The sequence below is a fragment of the Dicentrarchus labrax genome, unplaced genomic scaffold (assembly GCF_905237075.1).
Source record: "Dicentrarchus labrax unplaced genomic scaffold, dlabrax2021, whole genome shotgun sequence".
Classification (NCBI taxonomy): Eukaryota; Metazoa; Chordata; class Actinopteri; family Moronidae; genus Dicentrarchus; species Dicentrarchus labrax.
Genome location: NW_026136711.1, coordinates 28,824,880 through 28,846,197, shown reverse-complemented (window position 1 = coordinate 28,846,197; position 21,318 = coordinate 28,824,880). Strand labels below are relative to the sequence as shown.

The following is a 21,318-nucleotide window of genomic DNA, read 5'->3' as shown; positions in this document are numbered from 1 at the left end:
GCCTAAAGCCTATGGTAATTTTTGAGGCTGCTGTCTTGCTGTGCAGGATTGCCTGAAACTGCACATACAAACACATACATCTTTTTATATACAGTACACAGATGCTTTCCTTTCTCCTTTCAGTTGGGATGAAAACCAGCAGCCACTGTTAGTGGATATAGATACAAATATGTCACACCTTTGTTTATTCCCTTCCATAATGTAAATTCCCTCTACGGTACAATCAAGCATCAAATTCCCTCGAGCACCACAGGAACACAGCCTAGAGGTCTGCGAGCATCAGTCTCCTGCTGCTTTAATTAAATGCATACTACATTATCAGAGTGCACATAATCAAACAGGCACTGCTATGTTTGTTCTTGCCAAGGACAAAAGACAACTGTCCAAACCAGGGAAAAAATCCCTGATGACTGTATAGAAAAAATCCCAAATGACCGCAGCTCAGCCTCTATCAGTAACAACTTGTTTCAGGATTTATTGGGTGAGCTAATCCATGGCGGCATTTTATTTCCCCCATTTGCTGTAGTAATTTCTCTTTTGTCCACTAGCAATAACACGGTCACTTGCTGACTCTGGTCATAACTGCCTTCATTACTCACTACCTAACACCAACAGCTGGATTCATTAAATATATGCAGGTGGAAATGGTTTTAGTTCCACAAAAATATACATGAGGACTTTAATGATGTACTGATGAAGCAATCGGACAGCAGGTTGAGCTGATTCTGGACAGCAGACCAGTCTATTGGTGCCATCTTCTGGAGGAAGTTGTTATCACAAGCATGACTTGAAACAGAGACAGAATGAGCATTCTTCATTCTTCATCCAATGGTTACATCTATTTAGAGTACAAACTGGGATGAGACAGAAGGATCATGTGAGACTGTGAAAATGTGATGCAGGAAGAGGGCAAAGGGTAAGCATGTGTCTGTAACAAAAAGTGTCTGTTTCAGCAGTGCTGCCTGAGGGTATGTGTGTATCTGTGTGTATCTGTGTGTGTGTGTGTGTGTGTGTGCGTGCGTGCGTGCGTGCGTGTGTGTGTGTGTGTGTGTGTGTGTGTGTGTGTGTGTGTGTGTGTGTTCTGAACATCTGCAGAGCTGTGCAGTGGTCCTGTAGGTCATGAGACAGACATACTGAGAACCCGGACTGTACCCTGAGACTGAGAGGAGAACCCACACAGGGGTGTCTTCTTGACGCACATTTTGTTTTGGGAAGAAGTGACCTCATTAACACAGCACTTCCTTTCTTTCTCCTTTCTTTTTTCATCTTCCCGCTCACTCGAAGGCGAGACCTCGCAGCTCAGCCCAGAGAGGTAACGGTCAACATTTGCTGCAGTTTGAAATGTAATCCCCTCCCACTACTCCTCCTCCTCCTACTCCTCCTCCCAAACCTTCCCTCACTTTCCCTCCTTCTCAACTTCCCTCTGCTGCACTCATGAAATCACTTCAAGACAGGCTCCCTCCTACACAGCCAATTGGTGAGCTTTGTGGGATTTATGGTTCCCATTTTCAAAGCTCCATAAAATGTGTATTACAAGGTGCATGTGTTTCTGCGATTGTGTGTGTCCGCATGTGTTTGTGCAAATAAATTAACCAAAAATTAAATTAGGAACACCCTTTCAATGAGGACTTTAAAAATGTCCTCACCATTAATTTAGCAGAGCATGACAATTGCTTTTTGTCTTTTCCTGTGGCTTAAGTCAAAACAGAACCATGAATTGTTAATTATGAACGGATGGCAAAGAAATTTTCTTCCCACAAAAGATCGTCACATTAGGAGGGTCGCTGTTTTACAACTTCCTGTTCAGAGTTCTGCCTGGGGCTCTAACAAATAATCCATTGCTGGTGAACTCGTGCTCTCAGACAGAATAAATAGCTGCTGGTGCAGCAAAACATTCTGAAAATTTACATTTTAAACAAAGTCACTGCCTTTCAAAAGAGGCTGGACTTAACGTTTATCAGTAAAAATGTTTTGATAATATAATCGCTGACATATTCTGCTAACAAGTTCTGTAGTTAGTGAGGGAGCTCTGCCATTTAAAGTAGCCTACTGATTCATCAGCCAAGCCTCAGTGATCCTAGGGATTAGCAGCTTAAACTTCCATTACCACAAAATAAGACTTCTTGGACCAAACACCAGTGACCTTTTGACTAAAAACGATCTTAAATCACCACCGTTTTGCAAGTTTTACCCCAGAAAGTAATTAGTAATGCTCATTGACACTGTTTTGTTGCTTTCTGTTTTAGATTAGAAACAGGTGTGCATGTGTGAATGCATATATTTTGACTGCAGGAAAAAAAAAAGAAAGACAGAGCTTGCATGCAAGTAAAAAAAAAAATTGCATGTTCACAAAATGTTTGGCAACAGATCAGGATTTTTGTGGTCTTTAAAGTATAGGGTAAATCTAAAGGGGACTCCTCGTGAGAAAGTAAAGGCACAAAAGCGCAACGCTTCTCTTTTGATATTGAACTCCGCTGCCTATATTCTCTTGAGACACTTTTCAGAAAGCATTTAACACACACGCTCCGAGGTGTATACACACAATGCAGGGAACTAAAAAGCACAAACCTCAAATCTGGTTATACACACTTGCAAGCTAAAGCAAAATACACACTGCTGTCAGAAATCATCTGCGACACCAGCCAATATATTGTGATTGCAATGTACTGTTACTGAAGAAACAGTGCAGCAGCTAAAAGGGAACGGGAGGCTATGTTTTCAAACTCCATAAGCTGCAACAGATGTGCAGAACAGTCAATACTATAAACAAATAAAGCCATATGAAGCCAGGCCTATAGGCTTTAAATCACAGGATGCCAGTGGTAGAAATGTTTTCCAGATTGGCTTTCTGTAACGACTGTAAGGAGGAATGCACTTGTGTTGGTTTCCTGCTCTGCGACCATGAAGAGTTTTACTGTGTGACACTTAAGAAGAGACACATAAAGACACAAAAGAAGACTCAGATAAGAAAGTTAGGTGTTTTTTCTTCTTCAAATTTTAAGTTTCAGAGTGGATTTGCTCATTTCAGTTTTTATGGTTTAAAAATGTTTAGTTTTTGTTTAGGGGTTGTTTGTCAGGGGCAAGATTTAGGAAACAGGTATTAAAATACAGGTGAACCACTTAAGGCAACTGGCTCACAGTCATGTAGACGTCCCTATCTATCTATCTATCTATCTATCTATCTATCTATCTATCTATCTATCTATCTACGTACCTACCTATCTACCTTGGGACTGCACAAAATGAAAAACATACACATTTAATATAAGTAACAATAAAATAGGTTAACAAAACAAAGGTACTAAGCTCCTTGCAAGGGGGAAAGAAAGAAAGGTAGAAGGAGAAATATACAAAGGAAGAAGAAAACTAAATTGCCAGGGTTTGTCCTGCTGCCCTTTGTTGAGGGTAAAAGGTCTATTCTGTGCCGTATTGCCATCTGACATAAGCTGTGATTCATGAGGACTCAAGTAGCAGAAATACTTAACTAGCTAACAGTCTAATGAATGTTTTACTGGGGTGACACGACTGCTGCTGTCCAGCTGTGGCTGCTGTAATGGGCACACCACTGATTTTTCTCTTGGGGTTTTCTGCAAAGCTCATCTTGAGTCACAGTGAGGGGCCAATTGCCCACCTTAAAGCCCTGCTGTTTGAGTTGAATGTTTGATAAGGGCCTGGCAAGGAGGAAGGGATGGGGGGTTGGGGTGGGGGAGTAACAGGGAGGAAATGGGGGTGATGGGGCCAATACAGGGACGGGGGACTATGGGCACTTGGACCGGTATCAAATTACAAGACCATTTCCCAAGCATGTTAGATGTAGCTGTGGTCCAGTTTACTTTTCTCGACTCGGTGTTGTGCTACTTTTTGTTGTCCAGGAGGGTGGGGCTTTTTTTTTTTTTTTTTTTAACAAGTCATTTAGCATACCTTCACCAGTGGTTCCAGATGTGTGATTTACAGAGAGCATGAGAACTCCTAGCAAAAGAGCTAACAAAAGTAAAGCAAAGATCCTCAAGTTGCAGGGGGGCTGGGTGCTTTCAGGATTCTGTGGAAGTGTGAAAGGTTTAAGCGGATCCTGTGGTGTCTTCACTACTGAGATGGCTGTTGTTGATTGATGGCCTTGCTGAGTGGTGGGGGCTTCGGGCCACTGAAATGGATTAATAGCATTAGCATAACAGTGGATCACACTTTTGTTTAGAGTATGATATTCTGCTCCATAGTCTATCTCCATAAGCCTATTAAGGACCAGAGTGTCACTGCCTATTGTGAACTATCACCTTTCATTGTGTAGTGGATTACTGCTCCCGTCCAGACAGGGTTCACAGCTCAAGCAGACAGTGTGAGCAAAGGATAACGTAAAGAGCACTGATCACTAAAATCATTCTGCAACACAGCACACGTCATATACGCTGCAGCCCAATTAAGGTGGATTCAAGTACTGGAATACTTAAAGTATCTATACGTACAAACATTGATCGGTATTTGAGGAATGTTGCACTTAAGTTTTTTTTTTTTTTTTTTGGGGGAAAAATACACAACATCCCAACAAGACCCCATTCTCCTCCTTCCCTCCGCCATGAGTCTTCCAGAGGGGTGGGGGCACAGAGGAAGGGTTAAAGTAACCAGTGGAAGACTGGGTGTTGGGCTGGGCCTCAGTGAGGGAGGAGGGGGGGCTATATAAAAACTGACAGAACACAAGAGGTGCTTTATCCACCCTGTCCCGCTCTGGGTAAGAGGAAACCCTAAAGTGCTCAGGCTCAATCAGCTTTACCCTTTTCTTTCTCTGCCTTTTCACTCACACCCGTCGGACGTGTGCAAGCTCAGGTCGAGAATGGCAGCATCATCTGCACAGAGAACAAACGGGCCCTGCAAAATGTTGGCTTTTGCCTTGCTCCTCATCGCCTCACTAAATGGTAAGTAGAAAAGAAATGCTTAATGCAAAGAGGGTCAACATCACGGAGATCGTATGGCCATCTACAGGGAAAGAGGGAGGGCCAGGGGTGGGGTTGGGGTGGAGAAGTGTTTTTTTTGAATGGTCTTTGAGTTGAATCCAGGTTTTAACCCTACAACCCCTTTACTCTCTGAAATGCTAACACACTGAAAACAAATCTATAATGTGATACTTTATATGTTTTGGAAAGGGTTTGATAAGGCCTTTCCCCTCCAAATATCCTGACAGAAAAACATTACGTTGGAGTATACCTTGGCAGACAAAGGGGTCATTTTAGAGAGAACGGTTTTATAATTATATGGAGGCACAGGGAAGTCTTAAAGTATTATATGAAGTAGATCTAAAGTATCTCAATCCTGAACTTGTGAATTTAATACATTTCATTTTTACTATATACTATTCAGTATTTAACCATTTGTAAACCTTCCCCTGGAGCTATGTTTGCTATTTCATTGACCTGATTCCCATGATCTTCAAAGACTTTGAGAAATGTGTATTTATATTTAGCTGGTTGTAATGTGAGGCCAGTGGAAGTGTGCGTGAGCGGAGGGTGTGGAGTTTGGTCGTTAATGTGCGTTTCAAATGTGGTTGTGCTGACATAGTAAGGGGATTTAGTGAGGCATCAGGAGAACTAATGGTGTTAAACTACGTGTAAAGATAACATGTGGCTTACATAGCTGACCTTCTTAGTCAGTAAGAACCAACTGAATGAATTGTTCTTTACATTTCTTTAAGATTTTGTTTCCTTTCAGCCAGGGATGTAGTGTACACCCTCTGAATTCAGTCCAAGTTGATTTTGAACTGTGTCCACTTTAAGTACAAGTCAAAACTGATGAGAGGAAATCAAGAACTACTCAAAACCAAAACCAAATAAGGCGACAAACTCAGTTTGTTCCCAAATGTAAAAATAATTCTCAGTGGCTTTTGCAGATGTAGATCAATATGGGTGTGTGATTACATACAACCGCAGTTTTACCCCATAAATCACCTGCAGTGGCAGAAAGAAAATGAAGAGATGGATCATGTGGAGAAAAACATATCTGTGAAACTTTTTAGATGAATAATCCAACTTATATCATTAATAAACACAAAATGAAAAAATTGAGCTGAGAATGAGCACAGTTATACATCTATGCTATCAACGATCTCTGTTGTGGCTGGAAATTAATCACACACTGGACTGCTTAATTCAAACCTTCTGTTTTGTTCATGGGATATAGCTTACGGGAATGAGATCATCGGCATTGAGGGGCAGCTGCATCTGATTTGGAAATAGAACTGCCTTGACATCATTTCAACCTATAGATTCTGAACCAGAGGCAGCAAAACTCTTATTCTGCTTTTGAGAGAAAATAAATCAATCTCTTGATGCGCACTGCAATGTTTATCTTCCGTGGAAATCACAAGTTGCTAACACAAAGCAGCTCTGAACGCTCTGCACAGAGCAAAGAAAAAGAAGGCCACTTATGTTCGACTATTTTTCAACTAGAGGATAATGCATCTGTCTCCTGAGTCAGACAGAATCCCTCTTGCTGAATTGTCTTGTCAACCCAAAAAGCTGGAAGCAGGGGAGTGTTATGTAAGTAGAGGAAAGAAGGGCTAACTGCACAACTTCACTCTGATGAGGTCAGAGCGGATTCACAGATGTTAGTGAGTGTAACAGTTACCCAGACAACCTGGAGGAGGGGGGGTTAGTAGCAGAGGCTAAACAGGTGATGATCAGAAATACAAGGGGAGGGAAACCCCTGTAGAGAATGTTTAACAGAGGGTTGAGATGAAGCAATGCACAGGGCGTGAAAGATGCTTGGATTTACTTTGTTGTCAGTGACATGACTGGAATGTCTCATCCTCAGAAGGGTTTCAGTTTAAATATCTGAAAACTGTACTTATAAACAATTTTCGTAATACAGCTTAAGCTCTGCCTGCACTGTAAAGTGGTTTTAGGAGACTCTCTGGTTAAGCAACAAACCCTGCCCAACCTCACTGCCAACCCCAGAGCATGTAATTATGTAAATCATTGTTTGCGTAGTTCCCATTGAAGTAACAGATGCACCAAAGGATCGCAGAAACAATGTCAACAACAGAGCACTCATTCCTCTCATGAAGAAAGTAGCACTGATGAGCCAAGTCAAATCCTAGAGTCAAGTGTGCCAGCAGTGACAAGCAGACATCTGGACACACACACATAAGATCCCCATTCACTCGGGATCGGGGTTTTCATCCTCTCCTAATAGCAGAAAGGCTGCTTTTCCACTCAGCTTTTAACGGCTTTGTCTTTGAACTTTTTCCGGCCTCTGTGCTTTTAGACTCTATTTACTCTGTGTGTATTCACATACAATAAGTGTTGACATGGAGGAGCCAAACAAGCTGCTTAATCAAACAACCAGCATGTGTCCTCATTAGATACACCGAAGGAAAGGGAAGTCAAAGCTTGAGTATCAGATGGTAACATGTACAGTAAAAAGTCAAAATGAAAGCAACTGGTGTTTCAAAAGCAGAGAACAAATCTTAGCAAGTCGACTATGGACGGCTGTGGATAAGAAGGTAGAGAACAAGTGGTCCATTAATTTCTGGGTTGGCGGTTCAATCCCCAGCTCTTCTTGTCCACTAGACAAGTGTCTATGGGCAAGACACTGTTTCTCCCAATTAGACATCTCCGTCGCCATTAGTATGTAAATGAGTAAACAACAGGCCAATTGTAAAGCGCTTTATCTGTTAAGGTAGAAAAGCTCTATGTGTGTGCATTCACTATGTGCACTCTAGTTCACCGTCTTAATGGCCTATTATGGTTGTTTTTCAATACCACCCCTGAATGTGTTTGTGCAAGTAATTACTCTGGTAGATCTTTGAGAGATATAGTGTGTCTCAAATTCTTTCTGGACAAAATCAATGTTGAGCCTCTGAGCTATTGACGCCCTGATCTGCCTCACTCTGCAACAGGATCCCCTAACAGTCTACCTGCATACACTCAAACCAGACAGGCTCATTCAAGGTAATGCAGAAGGCAGTGAAACTGTAGTGGGCAATTGTGAGCGTGTGTGTTTGGGAGGGGGGTGTGATATAAAGTTCCCAATTGAAAGCAGATGTCATGTTTCCTGATTGTGGTCCCCCGAAACAGGAATTTGTTCGATAAGGAGCTGCAATGGCCTCAGGGTTGGGTGAACGCTGCCGCTGAGCAACACTGGGTGAAGTAAGTGCTGCTTCTACGGGCCTGATTGAAACCATGAGATCCAGTTGCTTTTCTGCCAAGAGAGAAGAATGGGCTGGGTTCTGCTATTAATCGCTGTGACAGGAACGACAGAGGAGGGGGTGCAGTTGGGGGGGGTCAAGATAGTCGGGGTCGGCAGTCTGTTGTTTCAAAGAGGGTAGAGTTGCAGAGCATGTTTAACCCTAAGGGACTAGGTTCCAATGTCACATTCCTCAGCACGCTCTTAACTCTCAAATTCAGATTCTTTAAGAGCAGCAGGATATTAAATCATGAAAACACTCCTCATGAAGAAAACACTCTGAATGCTTTCATTAATGCAATATACCGTCTAGAAAAGCCACAAAGACGCAACCACTTATGGCGCTGTACAAGATGAGAAAAAAATTAAAATGTCTATTTTGGCTATGTATTTACATAATTTCAGAGTATAAACTTCTGATTAACTTCTGGAGATGCATTTGAAAGACAGTGAACATCAGCTATAATAATTATTTATGCCATTTCTTATAGTGCATTTGGTAAGATCAAAACAATTACATAAATAAAGCATAATTATGAGAGGCCAGATTGACAAACGTTACAAGGTGATTACTTTCATTGTTTTGTCTCTACCTTCTATTATGAAAATCCATGTTAGGCTCAGTGCAGGAGGGGTGGGGTGGAGGAGGTGTGCTCTCGGATCAAATTTCTATCCAATTGATGCCAGAGTGATGTCAGAGAACCTCTGGAGCGGTACTGTGACATTACACATTTGAGGCAGGGCAACAAGCAGAAGAAGGAAAATTCCAATTGAATGGGCATCGGTATTATACTGTTCAGAAATGCTGAAATAACTCGTTCCACTATCTATAAGGCATTCAATCACATTTACAGCTAAAGAAATCCTAAACCAATTACTATTTCAAAATCTTGAACGCTACTCTATATATATTTGTTATCATGTGATGGTGATAAACCAATACGTAAGTCCCAGAGTAGGGGCGTTATAGGACTCACATGCCTGGGCGTCCATGCTGCCCCTTCCCACAGACCCTACTTAAACAACCCTGTGCAAGGCCACCATATATGTCCTAGATATAGACAGATATAAGGAATATTTCCAGGACATGTAACCCTGATAAAAAGAGGCGATACATCCGTGTTTTCAATAGATTCTGGACAGATTGGACAAGTTCTCACTGATTCTGTCAAAACAGTTCGGACATCTACATTCTGCTTGAAAACCATCCAAAAAAATGGGTTTGGCACAAAAGCCGCAAACGTCATCTGTGGATAGAAAGATCTAAGATAAATGATATGACTTGAGAGTTGGACTGTTTTAATTTCCAATGAAAAGACTTCGTATATCATGTGAACTATTGGATGCTGCATGTGGCGGGAAGGGTTTCAGTAGAACCTCAATCATTGGCATGGTGGTCCAATAATGTGTGCAGATCATTATCACCTCACCGTGCCCCATTACACAGCAAAGGAAGCTGGGAGAGGTGGGCGGCAAGGCCATATTTTTGGGGGTTGTCCCTCCTAAACGTAGCTCAGAACTTCTCTGGAAGCCAGGCTGGTTCATGTTTCACATACAGAGTCACAATAATAGAAGTTGTACAATGCAAGTTGCAGATGAATGGGAGCCATTGGCTGTGTACAAAGATGTGTTCTAGTTCCTCAAATGGAACAAGAACATTGCGGCTTAATTTGCAACCTGTGCATGTTTAGCATATTAGATACGATACAAAGCAAGCTTAGGAGACTGAAATCAAGCAAAGCCTTCCAGGGCCACGGAAGAGAAAGTAGCTGTTACTATATGGCTCTTGGCATGTTGCTTTACATTACACTATGTGGTGTGGGAGGTGTGAGGGCTGAAGCCTACATCTCACCTCGATAGATGCCTGGGATTAGCTGTGCGTGACTTGGAGAGGGCGAGCAGACAGGGAGGGTTGGGAGGGAAAGGGCGTGGAGCTGCAGGCTTGTCCTCTTCCAAAGCCCGCCACATTCCTCCATCCGGAGTCCCAAGAGACAGGGGGTGTGGGGTAGAGCATTTCCAGACCACAGATGTCACTCACACACAATATGGTGGGAAAATCTTTGAGAGCCTAGGCTGTATAACATATGGAGTCAGAGCTGATTAGGTTTGTTGTGCAATGATAGCAAGACCCATGACTGATGACTGATATCTTGGCTGCTTTTTAACATTAAACAAAACAAAGGAATGAGAGACAAGTCTGTGTGGGTATTGGGGGTTGTGTACAGTATGCATCAGTGGAATGGTTCAATCAGATCAGTGAATAATAACCGTTAGCTGCGGCTCCTGCTGAATGAGGGAGTGAAGGGCAGAGGGCAGTGAGGTGATGATGGGTTCAGAGGTCACACTGTCAGGAAGTGTGCTGACCTCACTAATACACAACTGTATTATATTACAGCACAAAGCTACAGTTCAAGCTTACAATCTAATTTCTACGACTTCTTTCTCCTTACTGTTTCTTCTTCATCCACAGTAAATAAATATTAGCAAAGCAGCCAATAATTCATGGTGGTTGTGTAACAGGAAGCATCAAGTCCTGAAATTAATAATAGCCAGACTTGAAGCTTTTAGGTCTACCTTCAAAACAAAATAATAAAAGGCAGTCATTCAGATCGTGCTGTTTCTGTAAAAGCTGGCCATAAGAGGTAGTTATATGCAGAGGTTTCATTCCAGCCGGGCTCTGGTCTGTTAGGGAAGTTTGTTTGTGTAATGAGTGATGAATGGTCAGTGAGCTGGAGAGGATTTACTGGAAACAAACAAAACAAAACAAAAAACAGGACATAACGTATTGTCCTAAAGCTAGAAAAGCTCGCTAAAACAAGGATGTTTTGCGTTATGAAAATGTATCTGCCAAGTTTTACAAGTATGCGGTGCCATGACATCATTAGCAGAAGACTAGTAAAACAGTTGATTTTTACAGTATGGATTTAATATCCTCCTTAATCCTTCAGACTCAAACATGTGCTGTATAAACAGGAAAATTGTGTTAACATAAATGTCGATTCCAGTGTGGTTCTCTCCATTTTAAAAGGAAATGTGACTTCATTTCCAGTCACTCACCCCAATATCTCACCAATATCCCACCGGAGACAGCCCAAAACCCCAAACAGTTACTGAAAATTAAACATACCCATGAGTCACAGCTTCAATCTTTACTGTTTTATTTTACAACACCAGTGACAGAGTCTTACCCCCCTGTCCACTACAAATCACCGGACGACGTAAAGCGATCACAGAGCTGAAACAACACATTTCAGCCTCTGCACTCTCGCACTCCTGTGTGTCACATTTGTATGAGAAAACCTGATTTATTCCAACCATCTTACCCATTTTTAACCTCCTCTTTTCCAGTAAAATAAACAGACAGACCACCCAGAGATGGGTGAGGCATGGCAGCTGTAGTCCATAGGCTACAGACCAGCGGTCTAACAGACACACTTAAGGTTAGGGAGTCCTTGACCTGACGCTGGTCCACACCCACGCTAATGCTCCTAATGTTAAACTAGAGACACCGAGGATACTAAAATGAGGCACTAAATTCAGCAACAGCCTGGCTCTCTACAGAAACTTGACCACCATCTGTAAGGAAAGTGCAAAACAGCCTAGAGGCCAGTGACTCTGATGTATTTTCTTATTTATTTGAACCAGTTACTAAGTGTAGGTCTATTTCCCCTGTTTAGATACTGTATGACAGACAGCTGCAATGGACAGTTGCCTGAAGACCTCCCTGGAGATTACTGCCCCACCTGCCAGCACGGCACACAGTGTTTACTCTGTACTTGTGGCACCTGTCTGTCACAATGATTTATCAAAGGAAGTGAGTGGACATGTGTCACAGTGCCACCACTGTGTGAATATATGTGAAAACCTCAAGTAGTGACTAGAGACAGTGAGATCACCATGAGGACACCAGTGTGTAACGGAGGAGAAAAAAAACATCAACATGTAAGAAGGCAAATGGAGAATGCAATGTTAATTTGGTAAACAAAGTACTACTTTACTTTTAAGTCCTCTAAATTTAACTTAAGTATATAATACTACTATAAAACTAAATTTTATGACAATTTATTGCCCAAATAAACATGAATAAGGTTACACATGTTTTGTTTTGCCGTTTAGTTAGTCAAGCAGGCCAGCATGCAAATTATATTCTACTTGTTATTTCTACATGTGCACACTGAAAACAAAGCCAGCATTCAAATTCAATCTCAGTGTTCAAAGGAACAAGTGGTAGTACAATCTGGTTCAACAGAGGGCAGTACACTGCATTTACAAACAATCTAGGAACTCAATCTGGCAGCCAGTGAGGAATAATGAGATATGCAGAGGTAAGGCATTATGGGAATGTTTTGAGAGTGAGGTAATGCTGTTGTTGAGAGGGAAATCTGGGTACAAGGAATGCATGCTGGGTATTCTGGTTTGACTTCTGGATATTAACCTTGCAATCTGACCTGAGCAAATCAGAGCAGCTCAGCAAATGCAGGGTGTGGTGGCATATTTTACAAATTAGCCCAGAGAATAAAACGTGCCCTGGAAGTTATCCAGGTTATTACAACTTTGCAGGTGAACTAATTAACAGCTGAAAGAACCTGACTAGAAATATCCTATCAAGACTTTGATTTAGTGTTGCAATTTATCAAGCACCCTTACCCCAAAGTCATACAACTCCCTGAAAGTGGAATATTGTATAATGGCCTATTGCATTATTCAAAAATGTGGAAAAAGTGATGTTTTCAATGGAATCATTACCTGGCACCTTTCAACTGTTAAACAGGGTTGATGGGAAAAATCCTCTCACATAATATATTTCAGAAATGTATTTTGTATATCCCACTTGTGCCTGAGTCACTGACCACAGGATCTTTTGATAAGCCCCAGAGTGAGAAAGATTGCATTTCAAAGTAAATGACTTCATGACGTGATCCATGGATCTGAGAGCATCAGTTATCTACTGCAATAAGATCTATTACCTAATCTTCAATCACTGCCTCTTGGGACACAAAGAAATCTTAGTGTGAGCACACACAAGAGCTTTCACACACTGCTTGAGTTCATGCATTAGGATGATTATTGACGTTAAGACAGCACACTGGTGAAAACTGTAGTCCATCCGAGCTATGATCTTCTACCTCACATTACAACTTTATCAAATCATGCTTGCTGAACCATAATGAGTTGTGTGGAATAATACCTCATGTTTCTTCAGAGTAGCTGTACCTTTGCTTGTGATAAATAAAAAGGTCCAGTGTGTAAGATTTAGGGGGCTCCATGTGCAGAATATGACAGAAAATGAATAGAATATGCATAACTATGTTTTCATTAGTGTATACTCACCAGAAAATAAGAATTCTTATGTTTTTGCAACAAGTTCTCATCCCAAATTCCCATTCTCATACAGACAAGGTTTTGTCACACCCCTTAGCATCGCATACAGAAGCATATGAGAAGTATTTTAAGTCATGCAATCTCACCAATAGATGTCACTAAATCCTTCACACTGCACAAATACAAAATGGAAAACTGTCCTTTAAAAATAGCAGCAAGTGACCGCATGTAGAGTTTGGCACAGAAATAATAACACAATATGCCAACAGACAAATACAAAAGGGCATTTAAAAGCTAAACAGAACTCTTTTTGTTGTGATTGATGGTTCATATTAATCTGTGAACTGCACCCTTCTGATAACACAGCATATCTTTCCAATATTGAAAATGTTTAATTATTTGGCACAAGTCCATTGTATTGCTAAAAAACATGTTTTCTTTGAGCTGACAGATTTCCCTGAGAAGCTCATAGTATTTGTCCCAGTGGGAGTGAACAGGAGGTCAGAGCTTTTGGCTTGGGAGGACCAGCCCAGGTCTTCTACTGAGGGACAGTTTATTTTCTCAGGCTGAGCAGAAGAATTAGTCCACAAGTGCATTATTAATGGCAGACAGTTCTTCAGTGCTGAGACTTGATAATTTAAGGTCATGCTGAGAGAGCTGTCGAAATGTTTTACTGCACAGCAAATCCACAAATTCAGATTGTGACAGAGCTGATAAGAGAACAGTAGCTCATCACTAAGCTTCATAGTAAGTTTATTTGTAGAATTGATGTCGGTGTGTGATTGAGTTTCCTCACTGATTTAATAATATGCCATTGCGTCTATGTAAATGAGGCAATTTACATAGAAATTTCAATTTTTCAAACAAGGTGACATGAAGCCATTTTCTGACTTTACAGCAGGAGTCATCGCAGAGGAAGGGAAAATTGAAGCAGCAACGGCGCCAAATTTGAGTGCACGAGGAGACATGATTGAACGAACAACTGAAGTTCCTGGTAAGAAACACCGACTTGTACTACCATTTATTTAAAAAATAAAAAAAAACCCTCTATAAATTGATTTATCAATGCCAACAAAGGACTCCCTGGTGGGAAAAAAGAAGACTCTATTTCACTCAAACTCAAATTTTCACAAACACTTAAAATAAATTAATAAAAATATCATCTTTTGCAGCTACAGGCGATGCACAAGTCTTAGTTTTTCCTTCTGTGGGACCTCTAAATCTGACTGAACAGACTACTACAGCAGCAGAAGCAGCAGCTACTGAAAAGGAAGGAGAAAATAGCGGCCCTGCAACTGAGGCAACTGAGTTCACAATTAAAGTGCTCACTGACATACCAAAAAACGTGGAAGCAGACACCCCAGCACCAATCCCTGCCAGAGGCGACGGCCCACAAAACAACATACCAAAGGTACCAAAGGTAAGATAAAGAAGTCCCTTTAGATCACTCAGTCTGTCATAAAGTCATGTCGATATTAGGTTACTTGCATATAATATGTAGTCTGGCTGTATCTGTAGGGTTACATTGAGAAACAACATGTTATCTGATAAGGCAACTAGCACTCAAGTTAGTTTTTTCAAAATATAGAGCTCAGAATAACAATAAAAATAATAATTTGGCATGGTGGGATACATCCTTTGCATCAAATGTTCTACTGTTTTAAATGACACTAAGACTATTTACAAATGGTGCAAAAGCAGAGAAGGATGAGCAGTGGTGGTTTTTACATAAGAAAGCAAGTGTAGAAAGATGTAGTGCATCTCTGTGGACCATATTTGTTTGGTCTTGCTTACAAATGTTGTAAAATTGGATACAAATTTGTAATGTATGAATAATTGATATCAGTCCCATAACCAGTGGGGCTCTTACAAAAACCAAAGAAAATCAGAGATGGTCAAATAATTTTGTTCCTAAGCTACAGTATGTGCTGTATGTACACATTTGCATTTTCTTTGTGATGATTTCAAATAGAATTAAAACAGAAAATAAAGGTTTATTCTCATAATAGAAGGGGCATTCACATAGTATATTAAGTGTGCACCATACTGTGTGCTATGACACGTTAAAGGGATTGGCCGCTAACCTTATTATTCTGTACAGTTTGACCGATGACATGCAGGACAGTATGAAGCGTAAGTAAATTATGGGTTAACTAAGAAGTTTTGGTTTGTCTTTGCAGCCGGTGCCACAGGATGATGTTGTCTGTGTCAGCAAAGAGGCGGTCCAGGACAAAAACGCTGTCAATCTAAAACTCAAGGCCTCCTCCAACTGTGTAAGTTCAGAAAACCTCCTTCTATAGAAGAAAAATCTATTTGTGCTGCAGAACACAAAAGAATGCTTAAAGAATCTTTCAGGGGCAATGATACTGTAGGAGTGCAAAATATTCATGCACATACACACAAACCAACAAACTGCTCTAGAAAAAAAAAAAAAGGTCTAGCTTGGTTTTGGTGCCATTCCCAGTTGGCTATCAGCTTGCTAAACATAAGCTCAGCAGGAAATTCTACCTTATTTAGGAAGCAGCGACTGTTTTATCTCTGTGCCCATAAATCAGTGGAGCTGAAGAAACACTGCATCCATCATTTTAAACATCTATTTCTTTGGATGGAGAGGCAAGTCCAAAGACATTGCTGTTGCATATGAGCCAGGGCACGGACTGAGCTGTCAGGGCAGCACAATGGGTGGGCTCGACGCTGCTGTAGAATGTGTAAATGTATAGAGGCCTGAAGCAGCAGTGTGGGTGTGTTTGTTTAGAAACACAAATTCTTCAGTGTCACAGAAAAACAGCTTTTAGGTCTACAGGAATCACAGTGCCTATGTGATTTCAGCTATGGCTCTCATATAGTCTGAGCAGTTATAGCTTTTTTTCAACATTTAAACAATGCATAGAAGCAGCTGAAAGCAACAAAATATTACAACCGAGGGGTCCTTGTGCACAAAGATGTCAACAAACCCAGAATTAATATAAAATATTGTCTTTTATTTATTTTTTCATTTCATTTTATTCTGGACAACTTAATTTTTTTGGCTCCATCCAACCCAATACTGTCATTTTCACAAATGTAACTACTACAATCATTAGTACTTTTATGAGGAATAATCTGGTCTATTGGTCTAAAATGTATTGTTTTAAACCATGTTTCCATTGTAATTTAAAAATGAATCATGGTTTCATTTGGTGTGATCCTATGGTGCAATATACTATTTCAATTTCTTAAAGACACTCTTATGTAATGTAATATTGCTCAATGAGGAGGAGTGAAGCACTGAGGAGGGTGTCAAAGCTTCAACTTCTGTGTTGTTTAAGGAGTGGATTATTTCAGTAGTGGAATTTTTTCTTCCTGATCTGAGATACTGGATGAAAGGATGATGGAGCTGTAAATAAACCAGGTTTTAGTAGCACATCCATCCAGCTTAGTGATGGAGAGGATCAACTAGAGTCTCAGTGCATGCACTTAAGAGCAGAGACAATGTAAAGACCAAATGTCATACTGTGTTAAAAAACAGATCACATCAAGACAAATATTTCCAGATAGAGGTCACTGTGTCCTGCCTATAGCTACGCTGTCTTGTAAGAAAGCCATCTGTCCACTCCTGAACTGGGATCAAGGGCTCCTACAGTATATTTCTGATGCTTGGATCAGATTACATCAGGGAAGAGGGTGTGCACAGAGTTGCGAGAGCCCTTAATGGATTAAAGACAAAGATAAAGAAACAGAAGGTGAAGGGATAAGAGGATTAGAGGAGTTGAAGATTCAAGACGATATTTTGTCTGGAGCTAATCATTTGGAATTTGCACTAAATGTCACATGGATTTGATAAATTAAACTAAATGAAAAATACATCAGTATTAATTATCTTTTATTTTGGTCTCCTTGCAGGAAGAAACTAAAGTGAAGCTTGAAAGTGTTCTGCAGGAGCTGTGTGGTGAAGACTGTAAACTGGAGATCTTCCAGGAGGACAACTCGGACGAAATTCTTGTTTCTGGGAAATATGTTGAAGGTCAGTAATGTCCTTGTGGTAATACAAAACTAAAAGATGGACAAAGCATGTTGCTACACCTCATAAACATTCAGCTGATGCATTATATGATATGATGATACAGATGATATATATTTTTAGCATCAGACGAGCAGCCAAGGAGGCTGATTTGTAATTTTTTGAAGTAGCAATACTTAGTCCCCTTTAAATTTGTATTATTATCAGCCAGACTTTAAAAACTTCTTCTTCATCTTTTTATTCACAGTACCTTTAAGTGAATTGGCATCTCTACATCCACTTCTCTGTAAATAAAAATGTATTTTTTTGTTATTTGCAGCTGATATTGCCGGCATGGCTAACAAGTTCAACAATGACAACATCAAAGATAAGGTACTGTACCACTTATATTGTATTGTAGAAACACTCTACACACGTGTGACTTTGATTCTCTTCCAAATGTATCACGGTTCCTAATGTCCAAGGAATGGACCAAGCTGATACTCAACGTCGCATGTTCTACCAACATCCCACCATGCACTGCGAAGGGTCTAGAAAATATGAATCCAAAAGTAAACAGTTCCAATAGACTCAGTCACCATAAATTTGCTGGTTGACTCATAATGAAACCAGACAGGGGAAATACACTAGGGAGAAAAAAAACACTGTCTGTAGACTTTTCTAAAGGCTTGAAGAAGCCAGGCTGACAGTTTGTGTGACAAACAAAAAGCCCACAAACAACCCACTTGTCAGCTGCAAAACATTTTTTCAACTACCTAGGGAACAATCTCGGGTTATGGGTGTGCCTGTCACACCCCTCTTTCTATTTGCATTCGCCATACACTTCATTTCCCTCTTTACTCCAAAGATACTGAATGAACCAATTTTCCAATGTTTCAGCCAAACAGTCAATCTTCATTATTCATTACAACATCTATGGTCTACTAACTTTTTATTTTGACCCTGCCCTGAAGCCAGAGGAAATACTGCCAATTATGTAGGTACATCTCCATCAACAAAGGCATTGGGTGGGGTTGTTTTCTTTCAGTCACAATTCACTAGACAGGAGTAACCAGATAATGAATATATTTTTCTGCCAGTGTCACAGTTACACAAAAAGAACACCTTAACATCTGCATTGTATCTCATGTTTTCATGTGTGTCAGATTCAGTCTGTACAGAGTGTTTGAAGATTTGTTTGGTTTGCTATAGACACACAATGTGAACACTTAACTCATGGTAATTTTGTTCTCATTTTTGTTAGACCGATGTGGAGGAGGCTGTTCCTCGTTGGGGGAAGAACTCTAAGTTAGTGCTGGTTTCCTTGCTGCTGGCGGGCCTGCTGCTGGCTGCACTGCTGGTAGCTGGTTATTACCTCAAGACCCACCGCAAGAACTCCAAAGGAGTCAGACTGGTGAGTAGATTAGAGGAGGTGTGTTGCACTGTGAGCCACAAATCTCCAGTTAGTCATACTTCAGGAAACATTAATGTGGGTTTTCACATCACATATATCATTATCATCATGTTAAACTACTTTTAAATGCACTCATGAGGTCAGGTATTAGACAAAGTTCACTTATAGAGACCCTGGTTACCTTAAAAAGTAACCCTATCTGGATCAACATTTCTCTCTATTGCCCCCTTCTGTGCAAGTAAAGAAATGCATTATGGGATGGCAATGAAGAAACCATCTTTACTGACCTAAGATAATTTGGTCCTACAAGATCCAGTTTACTGAGGAAACTGTACACTGTGACTGTTTATTTGAAAGAATATGGATTTGAGGTCAAACGTATGGTTATCCTCCAGTAAATTCCTTACTCAAGGGATGACATTCTTGACTCACATGTCCCTTAACTCAAAGCAGTACTGACAGATTTGTGATTTTGTTCTACCCCTTGCCAGGGGGCTACAGATGGTTTTGGTTGGGTTTTTTTTCTCTCAAGCTCATGACATCAGTTTTAAAAGCGTTTACATATGAGGGCACACCCATGTGATGGAATGGATGGAATAGATTGCAAAATTGCCTTTGTTTGGTGCCTCATTTATTGAATACGTTTCTGTTGCATGCGTCAAATATTATCCTCCAAGTTCTTGCCAACAGACAAAGCACCAAACTTAAACTCCCTTACAACAGGGTTCATATTTTCAGCTAGAAGCAAAGTAAAAACCTCCCAACAGTAAAACAATTAGCAACACCCTTCTGAGTGCAAACACAGCTGAAACCCATAAACCTCAATTACAAAGAATGTATTTGTTTACTTTTGAACAACAACCATTTGTTTGCCCGACGTATTTGAACAGTAAAGTGTTAAATGTGTATCTTAAACCTGTATGAGTTCTGATATCAGTTTTGTCTCTGGGCTTTTCTTAGGCCGAATCTTTCCAGGTGGATGAGGAGAACCAGGCTAATACCCTGGTGTCTGTGGCTCCCCTGCCCCAGGAGCCGCTCGATAAACCGACCGTCAATGGCGAGTCTCCACCAGAAAATGGGACCAACCCTGCCCCCACCACTAACGGACACTCTGCCACCCAAACCCCTGTGGCTGACACGGAGATGTGAAGTGTGACACCCCTGACCTCCTGTTCTAGCCATCACCTACTGGGACACACTACCCACAAGCCCCTCTGCTGCCTCAAAGACTGTCCATACACTGAGACAAATTCAACATGAATCCACCAAATACATTCACCTCCCGCTCTTCTTCTCCTCAACCTGCACCTCTAAGGAAAATGATGACAATAACAATATTGCTCACAAATATGATGAAGATAATGACAATGCCTGTAATGTGAAAAGTTTGGGATCTCTGGCCTTTGCTGGTGTCAAGAGGAGCCTACAGTACATAAGCTGTAATTGGAACTGAGGCTGCTCAGCAGGGCACTAACTGGGATTTGTTAGCTGCCCTGTTCAGTCCAGTTGTAACAATAGTTGTAGAATCACCAAATAATGCCAAATATTTGCTGTTGATGTCAGATGAAGAAGCAGAGAATGCTCTATTATTTCAAACCACAAATTGTGGTGTAATGAAACCAATGAAGCCAGGCACTGATGCTCACTGCTTGACTGTTTTGTTTTTTCTATGTGATTCAGGAAATGTTTGTTTTTGTAGCTTCTCTATTTGCCTTAACCTTGAGACCCGTTAAGTGTTAAGTGTGAGACAGGCAAAGAAAAAGGGAATGAAATCATCAAGTTTGAATTTAATGAAAGTTGGCTATATTATCTCACTAAACCTTGATAAATACTGACCTTTGGTCAAAGTTTAACTGGGTTCAGTTGCAAAGTGCATTTCTATTTTTGTGGTTGTGTGGTGAGTTTTGTGACATAAGTGTACACTTTTTTTTGACAAATGCAAATTTTCCCTACTCTCACTACTGTCTTTGGGAATGGTAAAGTGTAGCAGTATTTTAAATTCAGACAAAAAGGAAAAATGCAGAAAACTGACACAAACACAAAACTGATTGGGAGTTTTCATGTTGGGCTGGTACAGAAAACACTGCCATGAAATTCCAACACAACATTCAGCAGGTTCAGCATTCCCAAGATGGCCTTTAACTCCTTGTTGATATAAAACATTTTTTACATCAGTGGTATACATTTCTTAGCTTCTCTTTTGAAAAAAATGGTTGCTTTCATAACATGCTGCATGTGTAAGTAAGCCTGCTTTCTCTGTTAGTAGTAACTGTGCCTAACTCATAAACTGTGATTGTTGACAATATCTTTGTGGGTTGTCTTCAGCTACTTGTGTTGTGCTTACATTACTTATGAACACTAACAAAGACAGTTTTGGTTAGTTTTACTTTCTGTCCACACTAAATGAACGTACAATGGTCTTACATTTTTT

The 21,318-nt window shown here is 40.6% G+C and overlaps 1 protein-coding gene across 2 annotated transcripts; it reads left to right on the top strand.

The window, feature by feature from the left end:
- Positions 1–4,689: 4,689 nt before the first annotated feature.
- On the top strand, positions 4,690–21,192 carry si:ch211-286o17.1 (hematopoietic progenitor cell antigen CD34). 2 transcript variants are annotated; one of them, XM_051413692.1, is made up of 8 exons: positions 4,690–4,907; positions 14,393–14,488; positions 14,667–14,905; positions 15,675–15,767; positions 17,377–17,497; positions 17,814–17,866; positions 18,738–18,887; positions 19,848–21,192. In XM_051413692.1, the coding sequence occupies exons 1-8, from the start codon at positions 4,826–4,828 to the stop codon at positions 20,034–20,036; spliced, it is 1,023 nt and encodes a 340-aa protein (XP_051269652.1). In that variant the 5' UTR covers positions 4,690–4,825; the 3' UTR covers positions 20,037–21,192. The 2 variants fall into 2 exon arrangements, with proteins under 2 accessions (XP_051269652.1, XP_051269651.1); XM_051413691.1 differs by having other exon boundaries at positions 4,691–4,907; positions 14,667–14,914.
- Positions 21,193–21,318: the final 126 nt, after the last annotated feature.